Source organism: Schistocerca cancellata, chromosome 11 (genome assembly GCF_023864275.1).
Source record: "Schistocerca cancellata isolate TAMUIC-IGC-003103 chromosome 11, iqSchCanc2.1, whole genome shotgun sequence".
NCBI lineage: Eukaryota > Metazoa > Arthropoda > Insecta > Orthoptera > Acrididae > Schistocerca > Schistocerca cancellata.
Genome location: NC_064636.1, coordinates 146,821,129 through 146,837,486, shown reverse-complemented (window position 1 = coordinate 146,837,486; position 16,358 = coordinate 146,821,129). Strand labels below are relative to the sequence as shown.

Sequence of the window (16,358 nt, the reverse complement as noted above, 5' to 3'; positions counted from 1 at the left end):
GAAAAATTTTATGAAGTGCAGAACAATGAAATAAAATGCTCCATTTGCTTTAAAAGTTTAAAAATGGGAGGAGCCACAATGAATTTGTGACATAATGTAAGGAGAAAACTTACAACTTAACAGATCAGTCATAGTTTGCAATAAAAACACAAAGCAGCTGATTGGCTGCCTGCATCTATATAATGTGTTTGTCTGCCTGCAGCCTTTGAGAATGGACAAATTAACACGAAAAATATAGTTCTCAAATCTCAGTTTCCAATCTCAGAAGTGGCTATTCGCAATGTCCAAATTGTGGTACGATCCCAGATTAAATGATTTTTGAGTAGAGTTCTAAAAAATTAGAATCAATAGGAGAATACTTTTTTGTAGTAGTCAACCACTTCCCACTCTCCGAGAAAAGCATCCGACGGTGGACGGACTAACTTTTGCTTTATTTGCCTGTTTAATTTAATATTTTGATTCTATGTACCATAAAAACCGAGGGAGTAAAAATTTTTCAAACTCTGTTCAGTTTCCATATTTAATACAGGAAATAATAGGAATAAAATAGCAAAAATTGGCCATTTCAGTAACTAGTTATTACGAGCACTTTTAACCGTCTGGTTAAACTGGCGTTTAAGACAACCAAAAATCAGTTGCTTCAGTGACAGCCGCCATTCCTGCTGCCAACGAGTTCCATTTTTATTCGCGCCAAACATTTATCGACCGTGTGCCTCAGTTTAGTATTACAGAAGTGAAGCTCGAAGTGTTCGAGAGATTTGCTGTTTAACAACCCAACCACAACAAAGGTCAGCATTTAATAACAATTGTGGTGTTGCTCACGCTGCTAAATACTGCATTTTCGGGCAACAACAACGTTATTATGTGGCAGGTGTCATTAGAGCACAGTTAATAGTCTTTTCATGTAATAATCAAAAAACTAGGCACTCATCTTTTTGTGTTTCCCACACTGGTCTCGTCGTAAAATCATGGCTCAATCGTTGGAAATGGCTCAAATGGCTCTGAGCACTATGGGACTTAACATCTATGGTCATCAGTCCCCTAGAACTTAGAACTACTTAAACCTAACTAACCTAAGGACAGCACACAACACCCAGCCATCACGAGGCAGAGAAAATCCCTGACCCCGCCGGGAATCGAACCCGGGAACCCGGGCGTGGGAAGTGAGAATGCTACCGCACGACCACGAGATGCGGGCAATCGTTGGAAATCTAGGTGGTTATGATTCCAAGCTCGGATGAAAAGAGGACTAGGTTTTATCCTGCTATATTCAAAAGTTTTGTAGATGCGCTTCACAAACCATTCTTCCAGATTAAACCTTTCAAAGTTAGCACAATGGTGATGTAAAAAAAAATAATCAGCACTCAGAATTTAAGTTACACTTCCTTTTAATTGCTTTTATTGCAATATCACGTAAACACAAAACATCACTGCACAATACAAAACATACTTGAAAACATCGTCCTCACATTTTATAAGCCAACTACAATATGCATCTTTCCAACATGACGTCCAAGACTTGACCTTCTCAAGGTCCCACTCTCCAACAACTCAACAACCAACTAACTACCGCTTACGTGCCCAAAAATCAGAGTTACAAGTACGTCAAAGATCATAGTGACAAAAGAACGAATACACATAAGAATAATATCATTGCAATACAAACATATCGATGTATCAAAAGTAAAATCAAATCTGAATGTCGTCTCAGAAATATGTTAAGTAGTTAACAGAAATACAGTAGAATATTACTGGTATCGAGAAGTTCAGATGTGGTGCCATAATGGTTACGTAATTCAAGTACCATTACAGCTGTAACATTTTAGTTTTCAGAAGAGAACTTTACGGTTAATTACTCAACGGCTTGCAGAGATCGTGAAGAACTGAAAATTATCGTATTTGGCACTACACTGGAGTAATTGAAAATTCTCGTAAACTTGAAAGAAGAGACTGTTTCTTTTGTTTTTACGACCTTGTTTACGAAAATCGCCTCCATCCCCTGTGAGCCATAACTGCCAGTGGACGGCTTTAAGAGGAGAATTACTGAGCTGTTCTCACCCACTCCATCTCCGGCTCCAGGCCGAGAATCATCTCCTCCTCTTCAGCTGCTCCTCCCGGGTTACGCGCCGGCTTCTGCCGCGCCCCATTCTCGTGTACCTGCAATCGAGAAAAATCACTAATGGTTACGTAATTCAAGTACCATTACAGCTGTAACATTTTAGTTTTCAGAAGAGAACTTTACGGTTAATTACTCAACGGCTTGCAGAGATCGTGAAGAACTGAACTGAAAATTATCGTATTTGGCACTACACTGGAGTAATTGAAAATTCTCGTAAACTCGAAAGAAGAGACTGTTTCTTTTGTTTTTACGACCGTGTTTACGAAAATCGCCTCCATCCCCTGTGAGCCATAACTGCCAGTGGACGGCTTTAAGAGGAGAATTACTGAGCTGTTCTCACCCACTCCATCTCCGGCTCCAGGCCGAGAATCATCTCCTCCTCTTCAGCTGCTCCTCCCGGGTTACGCGCCGGCTTCTGCCGCGCCCCATTCCCGTGTACCTGCAATCGAGAAAAATCACTGTATTGCACTAAACCATTTCAAAGAGTCAGTACTTACTAATTTTGGGCTGGGAAAAATGAGTATGACAATGAAAAACTTTCCTTAGCTCTAATTTCCATGATACACACTAGGTGCAGGTATTTCATATTAATGGATTAAGAGAAAAAAGATACATTTTAATTACATATGCTAACAAGATCAGGGGTAAGATAGATACTGCCTACAGGAAAATTAAAGAGACCTCTGGAGAAAGGAGAACCACTTGCATGAATATCAAGAACTTCTATGGAAACACAGTTCTAAGCAAAGAAGGGAAAGGTGGAAGGAGTATATAGAGGGTCTATACAAGGGCAATGTACTTGAGGACAATATTATGGCAATGGAAGAGGATGTAGATGAAGATGAAATGGGAAATATGATACTGCGTGAAGAGTTTGACAGAGCACTGAAAGACCTGAGTCGAAACAAGGCCCCAGGAGTAGCTAGAACTACTGACGGCCTTGGGAGAGCCAGTCCTGACAAAACTCTACCATCTGGTTAGCAAGATGTATGAGACAGGCGAAATTCCCTCAGACTTTAAGAAGAATATAATAATTCCAATCCCAAAGAAAGCATGTGTTGACAGATGTGAAAATTACCGAACTATCAGTTTAATAAGTCACAGCTGTAAAATACTAACACAAATTCTTTACAGACGAATGGAAAAAATGGTAGAAGCCGACCTCAGGGAAGATCAGTTTGGATTCCGTAGAAATATTGGAACACGTGAGGCAATACTGACCCTACGACTTATCTTGGAAGCTAGATTAAGGGAAGGCAAACCTACGTTTCTAGCATTGGTAGACTTAGAGAAAGCTTTTGACAATGTTGACTGGAACACTCTCTTTCAAATCCTGAAGGTGGCAGGGGTAAAATACAGGGAGCGAAAGGCTATTTACAATTTGTACAGAAACCAGATGGCAGTTATAAGAGTTGAGGGGCAGGAAAGGGAAGCAGTGCTTGGGAAGGGAGTGAGACAGGGTTGTAGCCTCTCCCCGATGTTACTCGATCTGTATATTGAGCAAGCAGTAAAGGAAACGAAAGAAAAATTCAGAGTAGGTATTAAAATCCATGGAGAAGAAATAAAAACGTTCAGGTTCGCCGATGACATTGTAATTCTGTCAGACAGAGCAAAGGACTTGGAAGAGCAGTTGAACGGAATGGACAGTGTCTTGAAAAAAGGATATAAGATGAACATCAAGAAAAGCAAAACGAGGATAATGGAATGTAGTCGAATTAAGTCGGGTGATGCTGAGGGTATTAGATTAGGAAATGCGACACTTAAAGTAGTAAAGGAGTTTTGCTATTTGGAGAGCAAAATAACTCATGATGGTCGAAGTAGAGAGGATATAAAATGTAGACTGGCAATGGCAAGGAAAGTGTTTCTGAAAAAGAGAAATTTGTTAACATCGAGTATAGATTTAAGTGTCAGGAAGTCGTTTCTGAAAGTATTTGTATGAAGTGTAGCCATGTATGGAAGTGAATCATGGGCAATAAATAGTTTGGACAAGAAGAGAATAGAAGCTTTCGAAATGTGGTGCTACAGAAGAATGCAGAAGATTAGATGGGTAGATCACATAACTAATGAGGAAGTATTGAATAGGATTGGGGAGAAGAGAAGTTTGTGGCACAACTTGACCAGAAGAAGGGATCGGTTGGTAGGACATGTTCTGAGGCATCAAGGGATCACCAATTTAGTATTGGAGGGCAGCGTGGAGGGTAAAAATCGTAGGGGGAGACCAAGAGATGAATACACTAAGCAGATTCAGAAGGATGTAGGTTGCAGTAAGTAATGGGAGATGAAGAAGCTTGCACAGGATAGAGTAGCATGGAGAGCTGCATCAAACCAGTCTCAGGACTGAAGACCACAACAACAACAACAGGACTGAAAGTGTATTTGAATTTTTTCAATGGTGGTTACATTTTAAGAGTTCTAGATTGCTGGAAGAATACTTCACAGATGCATGGGTCTGAACAGAATTGTGTAGCGGCTGCACGAGGCCGTCATTTTTTAGTTTCTCTCTCGTAACGGAGTTCCAGAGCATCCCTACACAGAGACTGACAGTAATCCACACGCACTGCTTCATTCCAATGGCCCTGATATCTTTGTTTCATAACAGAAATGTCCTTATGGAATCTTTCTCCATGTTTATCACTGACAGCTTTACAACTATGAGGGAATAAGTCTAGATGGGAGTGGAGAAAATGGATTTTAAGGGACATGTTGGATCCAAGGTTGTGGTATTTTTGCTAGAGCACTGTCACCAACTGAGTGTAGTTATCATTTCTTTTGTTGCCTAAAAATCCCTGGAAGCCTTCCCAAGCTTCCTTTTCTTCCCCCTCCAAAACTGTGTCAACTGTAGGATCCTTTACAAGTTCTCAATTGTGTGGCCCGATAAAAATACCTGCCTTAACTTTTGCATCACTTAATTTTGGAAATTTCTCTATTATGTACTTAAAGGCCCATCCTTCTCGGTTCATACATTTGATAAAATGTTTCACCAAACCCAGCTCGATGTGCAGGGGTAGGAGAACAGCAACCTCTGCGTCCACGACAGGCTCGGCAAGGACATTTTCCTCACTGGGGTTAAGATTTCTTGCAGGCCAGTCTGCTTTAATATAATGTTATTTCCTATCCCTACTGTCCCACATACATAAGAAGCAGCTACGTTTTGTGCACCCCAGTTGCAGTCCTAGTAGTATGGCAATGACTTTTAGATCATCACAGATTAACCATTTGTGTTCCTGATATTTGATCGAGTCCAACACGGCTGTCATATTTGGATACATCACCTTCAGGTGAACAGCGTGACCGACAGGAATAGAAGGAAGACCGTCGCCATTGTGACGTAACACAGCTTTCAAACTAAGCTCGGGGGAGTAGATGAACAGCCTCCGTTCAGTTGGATCGCGGTTCAAATTCAAAGATTTCATCAAGACATCAATGTCGCAGCAAATAACGAGACAGTTTCTCTTCTCCGAAAAGGGAAGCAGTTCCACGTGACGTTTTCTATACTGTGAGACTGTGACATCACTTTCGAGAAGATTCCATTGCTTTAGTTGAGACCCAAGAATTTCTGCCTTTTCCTTTGACAGGTCTACGTCTCTAATGAGATCACTCAATTCCGCTTGACTCATTCTGTGCGCTTTATCATCTTTTCCCTCAGAATCAGGGTCATGGGATGTCGAAGGCTTGTTTGGTTGTTGTTGTTGTTCTTCTTCTTCTTCTTCTTTTTGTTCCACATTGTCTTTATTTTCTATTTCAAATACACAATTTTCAAGTGGAGTAGGAACTAGTTAACTATCTGGATGCGGAATGGGTCGATAAGCAGATCGAAGATTCGGGTACTGATCTATTCTTCTTTTCTTCGTACACAATCCTGCCTTTATAGCTGTCATCTGTATGGTTTATAGGCTCCTGTCACTCCACAGGCACAGCAAAAGCCTTATTTTTCAGCCACTCTCACAGTGTAACCGAACACTGCGCTGCAACATACATGTGGGGCCCAAGACCTATCCTGGTCCCCTACTTCCATACCGAAATAACGCCGGTAGGCAGTCTTCACAAGAGGCGTCAGCTTGCGTTTCTGTGAGGAAAATGTCATTTCACCACAAATGTGACAAAAATTATTACCCTTATTTGCACATTGTCGTGGCATTTTTACAAATTTCACACTACAAAAGCACTCTCAAATCAGAAATGCTGCTTTAATTACAAAGAAACTGTATGAAACACACAGCCACAGCAACACTACCTATGTTTATGACTTACAAACAGCTTAAGGTCATTTGTGTTTTGTTACTGGACAGGTCTGCCAACTCCGATAACAAATTCCCCCAAAACTGAAAATGTTGACCATAAAAATGAAATGTCACTTTATCTCGAAAGCAAGAGCTAATCTTTCATTTGATGGTTGTTTTTTTAATTCAGGAGATGGATGTACATAAGAACTAACTATTTTTGAGCCCAAAACATTTTCATTATTGGCCAGTGTAATCAGTAAATGACCCAAGAAAGAAAAACTGCTATTTCTTTAAAGATAGGACATTCCACAACTCCTATTAGTGTGTGTGTCTACAAGTTCCACTTTCAGCAGCCGTGACTCCAAAGGGTGGTGACGAGGACGGTCAATCGGGCCCTCTGCTGTCACTTGTTCACAACTCCAAAGCAGCAAGTTGGATATTTAGCTATTCTTGTGTTTTACTAGTAGCATATTTCTTAAATTTTGTGCATATTTTTGTATTTCAGAGGCTTCATAACACATTCTGTAACTGCAAGTGTAAATTCAGGCAATCTGTAACGCAGTTTTCATTTTTCTCTGAGCAGCTCACTAAGAGGATCTGGACCTCGTGGCCTGTAGTTCTTACTAGTATTTTGAAATTTAGTAAACTTAAAAACTTTAATAGATATTGGAATGAAACTTTAGCCAATTAATAGGACAAGTTTATTGTGCTGGCCATTATGACCTACTGTAATTGGATATTGTGACCTCTACGTGAAAAAAAATGTGGAGCCAGTGTGGCTCTAGCTGCCAGAGACTGTGGTCATTGTGTGTGTGTGTGTGTGTGTGTGTGTGTGTGTGTGTGTGTGAAAGGTTTTGTTGGCCGAAAGCTAATTTTCCAACAGTCTTTTTGTTGTGCCTTTCAGCGACTCAGCATCTCCGCTGTATGGTGAGTAGCGACTATCCTTTTCATAATACTGTCCCATTCCATCCTGGGTTTTACAATGCTTTTAAAAAGTCAATGTTTCTTCTAATAATTTACGAACATATGGTATGCTCCAGCTTAAAATATTTAATGGAATGTTGTATAATGTAGTTTACTGTGTGAGCATGCACTAAATTATTATTCGTGCAAAATTTTGTTTTTGTAGCTTTAATATTGGATGAGATAACGATACCTAAGTATGCAAAAACGATGATGACAGGAAACGAACTATAGCTATGCACGTGATTTTCTTCTCAATGATAATGTGTCCAAACATTCCAGCTCCGTAATCTTGTCGATTCTGAGTGTCCTTTTCATCATCTTCAGTTTTCTTTGTTATTCTGGCCTCCTCTGTCATGCTTTGAGCAGCTTTTTCAGCTTCAGCGACATGCTGCCTGTACACTCATAGCAGCCCACTTTTCGTGTTGTCCCCAGCTCTGATGCCTGGTCTGCTCGTGGTTTTTAATCTGCTTGTCATTCTATCATTAATGTATTATGGTGTGCTAACAAAAAGTTTCTGACAAGCATTCCCAAATGCAACTACTGAAGCTTTCTGTGTTTTGCCATGTAAAAATTTTTCTAAGAGGTTAGAACCTGAAAGATCTTGATATATTGGCTCTAGTTCTACCATAACAGTTTCTGGCATGGCGTATCCAGGTGTACGATTTTGTCCGTTTGCTTCACACCTACTATACTTGCACCACAAAGTGTTTCCTTTTGGGAAGAGGCCATGCTGTGGATGCTCGCTGGTGGATATTCCATGAAACAAAGTTGCCCAAATCACTTTCCTCATCTCACTAACATTTTTGCCTCTCCAGCTTGTCAGGCCATAATACTCTGTGATGTTTTCAATTTCTGATTTCATGTTTCTGCCTGCCTCATCCACCAATTGCACTGTCATGAGAGAAGCCCCCCCCCCCCCCCCCCCCCCCCCTTTCCCACGTCCTTGCAAAATTTCCTCACACACCACATCTAACAACTGACCTACTAAAAATACACACTGCCCCTTGCTTTCCATACCACCACCGAAACTTTTGAAGTTTTTGTCGCATTTGTGTTCATTTACCTTACCAGCACAGCCTTGCCAGAGTTCTGTCAGACATTGATAGTCCAGCACCTTGCCTGTATATACAAGGACAATTGTGACAGCTCCATTCTGTGATGTATAGCCTCTCTTCTACCAGGAACCATCCAACACAGCAACAATATCAGTAGATTCACAAATATCTACAGTTTCTTTCACTGCCCTCTGTACATATGCTTCGCTGACTTCTGTTATGGCATTAGGTTAACATTTATAATACCTCTCAAATTTAACAGGTGGCAGTGGGAGATAGCACAGAACATCTGGGCTGCTTCACTCCCTTTCCCAATATACCTCGTGGCATAAGCAAGGAGAATATCCTTTTCATCTTGCATGTTATTGGAGATGACATCGTACATTTCATTACTTCACACACTTGACATTCCACTACAATTTTGCTGAATAGGCCTCTTCTCATAGATCTTCACTAAACATAAGGGATTTCTAACTTACAGTATTAACATTTAGTAACAGACAAAACTAATTCTGAAAACTTGCACTTACTAATTAAAATGTAACCTTTATTTTCATCTCTGACAACACCAACCTCCTGTTCATTTTCAGTAAGACGTTGCAATTTGCGTTCTGAAGCACAGCCTGGCAAGCTTTTAGGCCTAACCCCACTTTGCTGCAGTGTAGCAATTTCTTCATTTTTATGATTTCCAATGACACACTTGTGGTGATTACCGTAAAATTTAGGACTGGAATTGAACTTATTCATTTTTGGCATTTTAGAATATGAAATGGTTGAAATACACAGTGAAGTAAGAAATACAAATAAACTCGAGTAATCTACCTTTATCGACAGAAAGATAGACCGCGATAAATCGCTGCTCATAGTACAGTCAATATGTCCTTCAAGGATGTTACACAAACGAGTTGCTATGGAAATAGCGGCGCCAAAATTAAATAAAGAGACATTTTAGGCAAGGTTTCGTGTTTGACAGTAATGAGACAATTAGGCATTCATGGGGTGCATCTGCTTTAGAACGGCATTTAAACATAAAAATGATGAGCTACTACAGGGAGTCTACATGGACAAGGAAAAATAATTCCTGGATTTCCTGGTTGAAAATACTCTTTCTCCCGGATGAAAAAACACTTTTTCCGTATTAAGTGAAAGTATACTTTTTCTCGGCACTTTAGAAAATGAAACTCAGGGGCAAAAACACGTTTTGGAAAGATCTTTGATGTGCAGCAACATACACACTGCATATTTTCGTGTTACGAAGGTATAAATTCGAATTCCACCAAACACCGCATGTTACTTTCCGAAGCATTAAAATCGAGATTGCGACCCGCTTTTGTAAGCCAGTCACAGCTCATGTCACCTGATCTCGCCAGCTGATGACAGCATTTGACACGTGATGTAGTCAGCCAATAGCAAGATCACTCTTAAGTAGCGCGAACACACAAATAACAAAAGTTAATGGCTTAAATTAATGTACAATTGTTGCTACAAGAAAAGCAAACCTATCACATATAATATTGGTCTCTAAGATTAATAAGCTGCAAGAGAAGCTAAGCTTCCACATATATTGTTGATCTTTTTTGCGCGTCACGCATCACATAAATGTGTCAGTAAAATTTTTTAATATCGACGTAAATGTCTGATCTTCTGGGCTCGAAATTCTTCATATGGTCGTCCCCAAAGAGATGATTTTTAAATGAGAGTCAAACGCTCTGTGATTTAAGAAATTCGTCGTACACTCTCTCACATAGTTTATCTTACATAAAAGGAAATTTACTTTGAAAGTAACGCTTTTCAAAGCAATACTCGCAATATTTTTCCGTGACCTATTAGAAAGGTACGTTTCAGCAGTTGCCACAGAGCGCCAGATAACAAGCGTCACTGCACTTGCGCAGCTACGATGACGCAGGAAGCCCGCATGTTTGTACGTACGAAACATTAAAAGATTAATGCCTACATCCAGGGCCTCGCTGCGATGGAGCACTTCCTTTCACGCCGATCACCTGCCACCCTACCTAAAACCTCTTTCCTCATTACCGTAGCCAGCTTCATCCTGACCCACAACTTCTTCATTTTTGAAGGCCAGACCTACCAACAATTAAAGAAAAAAACTGTCACGTCACGCTCATTGGAGGCAATTTGTTGCTAAGAAGCACTGCACAGTCTTCCTAAAGCCTTTGATACACTTTGCTGTTGGCAGACGCTTGTATGAGCACTGTGTTTTGTTGTATACGGCGCATTTTCTTTGCGACTTAAGTTTTATTTTCGTTTTTTTTTCTCTCGTTCATGTTTTGTTGCTGCACTGTTATACTGCAGAGGCGGGATACAGTAAATTTTTTTGTTAGAGTAGTGGTTCTTACCAGTCAAAATCACAAAAATTTAAATGAAAACTAAAACAATGAAAAATTCCCGAAAGTCAAAAAGATTCCCGGGTTTTTCCCGGTTTTCTCCCGGATGAAAAAATTCCCGGGTTTTTCCCGAATCTCCCGGTTGTCCCGGGATGTAGACACCCTGTACTATACTATATATAAAGTACATAATTTTAGAACTGTGAAGAATCACAAATTTTATTACATAAATAAACTTCCATTTTTTGGGTCCTCTTGATGTCCTGGTCCCCTTAAAGCATCAGTGTCCAATGGTGACACATCAGGAGGGAAGCAAGTGCATACAAGGGTGGTTTGAAAAGTTCTCGGAATCGTCACGAGAGGCCAGCGCTAGTGCAATGAGTTGTTCACATGATCTTCTTTGGACTGTTACCCGTGAACACGCGCCACATCAGTGCTCTCGGAAGAGAGCAGTGGTGGTGACGTGGCTCTATTGTTTCCGTGTTGTGATTTGCGAAGATGGGGGGGGATCGAGATTCGAGCAGTGATTAAGTACTTCGTAAAGAAAGGTATGAAAGAAAAGGACATTTGTCCCAATTTCCAGAACACACTGGGTGACTCTGCTCCTTCATATTCAACGGTTGCCAAGGGGACAAATGAATTTAAATTTGGTCAGGAGAGCCCAGATGACGACCCGCGCAGTGGTCGGCCGAGACGGTCACGGAGGATCGCCGATTGAAAGTACGTGAAATTGCTCTCGCTTGCCAGATGTCATCTGAAAGAGTACATCACATTTTAACTGAAGACTTAGAAATGAAAAATTTATCTGCAAGATAGGTGCTGCAACTCTCGACGCTGGATCAAAAACGCACAGGTACGGACATATCGGAACAATGTTTGGTCCGTTTTAGGAGAAATGAACAGATTTTTTGTGCCACTTAGTGACCACATATGAAATTTGGTTCCACTACTATACCCCAGAGACAAAACAACAGTCAAAGTAGTGGAAACATGCTCTCCCCCACGAAAGAAAGCAAAGACAATTTGTTCAGCGGGAAAGGTCACGACACCAGTGTTCTCGGATGCGGAGGGGATTCTGTTTGCAGATTATCTCTCCACCGGGCAAACAATTTCTGGAGATTACTATGCTAACCTCCGGGACAAGTTCCAACAGAAGACGTGTGAAAAACGGCCAGGTTTAGCGAGGAACAAAGTCGTCTTCCATCGAGACAATGCACGCCCGCACACGTGTGCCGTCGCCACGGCAAAATTACACGAACTGAGGTACGAATTGTTGCCACACCTGTCTACATGGGTCCATCAGACTTCCATCTCTTCCCGAAACTGAAAATTTTTCTCGGTGGAAAAAGATTCACTTCAAACGAAGAATTGATAGCACAAGTTGATAACTATTTTGCAGGCCTGGAGGAAACTCATTTTCGAGGCGGTATCGAGGCATCGGAATATCGTCGGACTGAGTACATTAATCTACAAGGGGAATACACTGAAAAATAATTTAAAAAAATTTCAGTGATGTAAATACTATTTTTCTATTCTGTTCCGAGAACTTTAGAAACCACCCTCGCATCTAGGTTTCCGTCCGGTTCTACAGTTCACTTCTTCAGTTAGTCTCGCTAGGACAGATAGAACGTGTGCCGTGCCGTGCGCAGACTCGGGAGGAGCTAGCCGCAGTTTGCGAACAGCCGAATGCACTTTTGGCTACAGTCGGCCACCTCCAGTCTGCTACCTCGCAGCTTAGCAGTGTCAGAGAATCTGGCACGTCACACGGGACACCCGAGGTGCCACTCTTTCTGTCCGGAACTCTGCTGCCGAGGTACCCGCTAGTGACCCGGATGCAGTGGATCCGCCCTCAGGGCAGGGCGAGTGGCGGGCGGTAACGCGTTCGCGTCACTCGAAGCGGAAGGCTGACTGACCCACACCGCGAGTGGACACGTGGCTGCCCCTCCGGCGCGGTCCGAGCGGGCACACGTGGCCAGGGGGCTGCTAGTTACCGGGAGCTCCGATGTCAGGTGCTTTACGGTGCCCCTTACGAAGATAGCATTAAGGTCTGGAAAGAAAGCAACCGTACACTCGTTATGGCCGCCGCCGGGCCTCGTCCGAGACGTGGAGGGCGCCCCGCCTGCGGCTATCGAGCGTGCAGGACTCGGTCGTCTGCGAGTCTGTGGCGTGGGTTCCGAGGCCGTCCTCAGTTCTTACGTCTGGCTGGCAGAGGTGGCGAAGACCGCCGGCCTCGCACACGGGGTGCGATCGGAGCTCGCAGTTTGTCGCACCGTTCCGAGAGCCGACAGGGGTCCTCCTTTCGGAGCCGAACGGAGGTCTCGACCGGAGGCTTCGTCGACTCTGCGAGAGTCTCGGCTACAGATTTCTACACCCGCATTATCGGCTGGAGGTCTGTAAGATCCCCCTCGACACGTCAGGGGTGCACCACACAGAGGAAGCAGCTGCTCGAGTGGCAGAGTACTTGTCGAGAGCACACGGGGCAGGTGTAACTTGTCAAAGTATTAGTAACAAAGTTCTCAATTTTACTGCCCTCCAGGTAACTTGTAGCACTCAAATTACTAGAGACCGAGAGCTGGCTGAAACCTCAAGTAAAAACCTCTAAGATATTAAGAAAGTCACGGGGAATATATCAGAAAGACAGATTAGAAGTCACGGAGGCGAAGTGTTCACTGTAGTTGACAAAAATATTGTCAATGTTGAGGCCAAAGTTTAACGTGACAGTGAAATTATCTCATCACGTATAACAGGTCTAGGTGGAATCAAGTGAATTGTTGGATGTTTTTACCAGCTACCCCATTCCACTGTGAGAGTTCTAGAGTCATTCTAAGAAAGTCTACGGCCAGTAGCGTGTAAAATCTCAGATCGTGCAATACTAATTGGAGACGACTTTAACCTACCGAGTATAGACGAAGAGGTCTTTCGATTCATTGTGGGAGGGTACACGCAGACAGTCTTGGGAAGTACTTTCGAACACATTTTCTGAAAGCAGCCTTACGCAGCTGTTTCTGTGAGCCACGCACCATGGAAATATCTCAGACCTAATCTCTTAGCCCTTGTAACTACACATTTGTAGTGCCAGATCTTATTGACAGGGTAATTCTGTTATCATTATGGTGACTGTAATTATGAAAGCTAATAAATCAGTCGAGAAGGCTAGGTGAGTGTTTCTCTGCTAGACAAAGCGGATAAGCAATTGTTAGAATCTCACTTAGACAGTGAACTGGCATCATTTAATACCTGTAACATAGATGTAGAGGAATTGTGGGCAAAGTTTAAGCAAACTGTAAATCTCGGTCTGGAGAGTTACATGCCTAGTACGTGGAAAGACCCGTCATGATTTAATAACAAAATTCATACGATACTGAAGAAGCAGAGGCTGTTACACTCTCGGTTCAAAAGGGAACGCACAAATGACGACAAGTGAAGGCTAGTAGAGATTCGTGCATCTCTGGTGAGATCTATGCACAAAACATACAACAACCATCACCGTCACACCTTAGCAAAACATCTGGCAGAGCACCCAAGATAAATCTGGTCTTACATAACACCACTAAGCGGGTCTAAGGTTTCCGTTCAGTCCCTCCTTGAGCACTCTGGCGTGACAGTTGAAGATAGCAAATCAATAGCCTATGTTTTAAATTTCCTGTTCAAGAAATTGTTCACACAGGTGAAACATACAAGCATACTGTCATTTGATGATCAGACAGACTCCCATATAGACGACATCGTGATAAACATATCTGGTGTAGAAAAACAACTGAAAAATTTGAAAACAAATAATAAATCACCAGGTCCACTAGAATCCTAATTCGGTTTTACGAAGAGTACTCTAGGGCACTGACCCCTTACTTCGTTTGCATTTATAGTGAATCTCGCACCCAGCACAAAGGCCCTAGCGACTGGAAAAAAGTTTGTCACGAAAGATAAAAGAATGGACCTGCAGAATTACAGACCAATATCCCTAGCTTCTGTTTGATGCAGAAATCTTGAAACATTCTCAGTTTGAATATAATAAGCTTTTTTCAGACCGAGAAACTTATGTCCACGAATCGACACAGTTTTAGAAAGCAACACTCGTGCAAAACTCAGCTTCCCCTTTTCTCACAAGATATACTGAGAACTAGGAACGAAGGGCAAAATGCAGATTCTATACTCCCAGATTTCCGAAAAGCATTTGACACAGTGCGCTACCGCGGGCTGTTAACGGAGGTGCAAACGTACGGAATAAGTTCACAGACGTGCGAGTGGCTCAGAGACTTGTTAAATCGTAGAACCCAGTATACTGTCCTCGACAGCAAGTGTTCAACAGCGACAAGAGTATTGTCGGGAGTGCCCCAGGGAAGTGTGATAGGACAGCTAACACTCTCTATCAACATTAATGGTTTGACAGGCAGGGTAGGCGTGGTCTGCTGACGATGCTGTGGTGTACGGTAAGCTGTCAAAGTTGAGTGAGTGAAGGGAGATACGAGACAAAATTTCCAGTTGGTGCGATAAATGGCAGCTAGCCCTAAGTGTGAACAAAAGTAAGTTAATATATTTAAAAAGAATGATGATGAGACTTACCAAACAAAAGCGCTGGCAGGTCGATAGACACACAAACAAACACAAACATACACACATAATTCTAGCTTTCGCAACCAACGGTTGCCTCGTCAGGAAAGAGGGAAGGAGAGGGAAAGACAAAAGGATATGGGTTTTAAGGGAGAGGGTAAGGAGTCATTCCAATCCCGGGAGCGGAAACACTTACCTTAGGGGGAAAAAAGGACAGGTATACACTCGCACACACACACATATCCATCCGCATATACACAGACACAAGCAGACATTTATAAAGGCAATCTGCTTGTGTCTGTGTATATGCGGATGGATATGTGTGTGTGTGCGAGTGTATACCTGTCCTTTTTTCCCCCTAAGGTAAGTCTTTCCGCTCCCGGGATTGGAATGACTCCTTACCCTCTCCCTTAAAACCCATATCCTTTTGTCTTTCCCTCTTTCCTGACGAGGCAACCGTTGGTTGCGAAAGCTAGAATTTTGTGTGTATGTTTGTGTGTCTATCAACCTGCCAGCGCTTTTGTTTGGTAAGTCTCATCATCTTTCTTTTTAAATATATTTTTCCCACGTGGAATGTTTCCCTCTATTATATTCATATCAAAAGTAAGTTAATGTGTATGAGTAGGAAGAACAAACCTGTAATGTTCGGATACAGTATTATTAACGTCCAGCTCGACACAGTCGAGTCGTTTAAATATCTGGGCGTAACGACGCAGAGCGATACGAATGAGGTGGCACGAGCGTGTGAGAACTGTAGTAGGGAAGGTGACATTATTGGGAGAATTTTTGGAAAGAGTGGTTCACCTGTAAAGGAGACTGCATACAGGACACTGGTGCGACCTAGTCTCGAGTGCTGCTCGAATGTTTTGGATCCGTACCAGGTGCGCTTGAAGGAAGACATCGAAGTGTTCAGAGGTAGGCGGATAGATTTGTTACCAGTATGTTCGAATGACATTTAAGTGTTACGGTGATGCTCCGCGAACTCAAATGGGAATCCCTGGAGGGAAGGTGGCATTCTTTTCGAGAAGCACTATCGAGAAAATATAGAGAACTGGCATTTGAAGCTGGCTGCAAATAAATGCTACTGCCACCAACATGT

General features: G+C 42.3%; 1 protein-coding gene across 6 annotated transcripts in view; it reads right to left on the bottom strand.

Moving 5' to 3' along the window:
* Window positions 1-16,358, bottom strand: part of LOC126108467 (zinc finger protein 879-like) — a 223,442-nt gene that overhangs the window by 43,191 nt on the left and 163,893 nt on the right. For 5 of the 6 annotated variants that reach the window (XM_049913711.1, XM_049913710.1, XM_049913713.1 and 2 more), the window contains 2 exons: window positions 2,460-2,558; window positions 2,059-2,157 (listed from right to left, as the gene is read on the bottom strand). In XM_049913711.1, the coding sequence (XP_049769668.1) occupies window positions 2,059-2,157; window positions 2,460-2,558 (198 nt within the window). The remainder of the gene's footprint in view (window positions 1-2,058; window positions 2,158-2,459; window positions 2,559-16,358) is intronic. The other variant, XM_049913714.1, reaches the window with a different exon arrangement.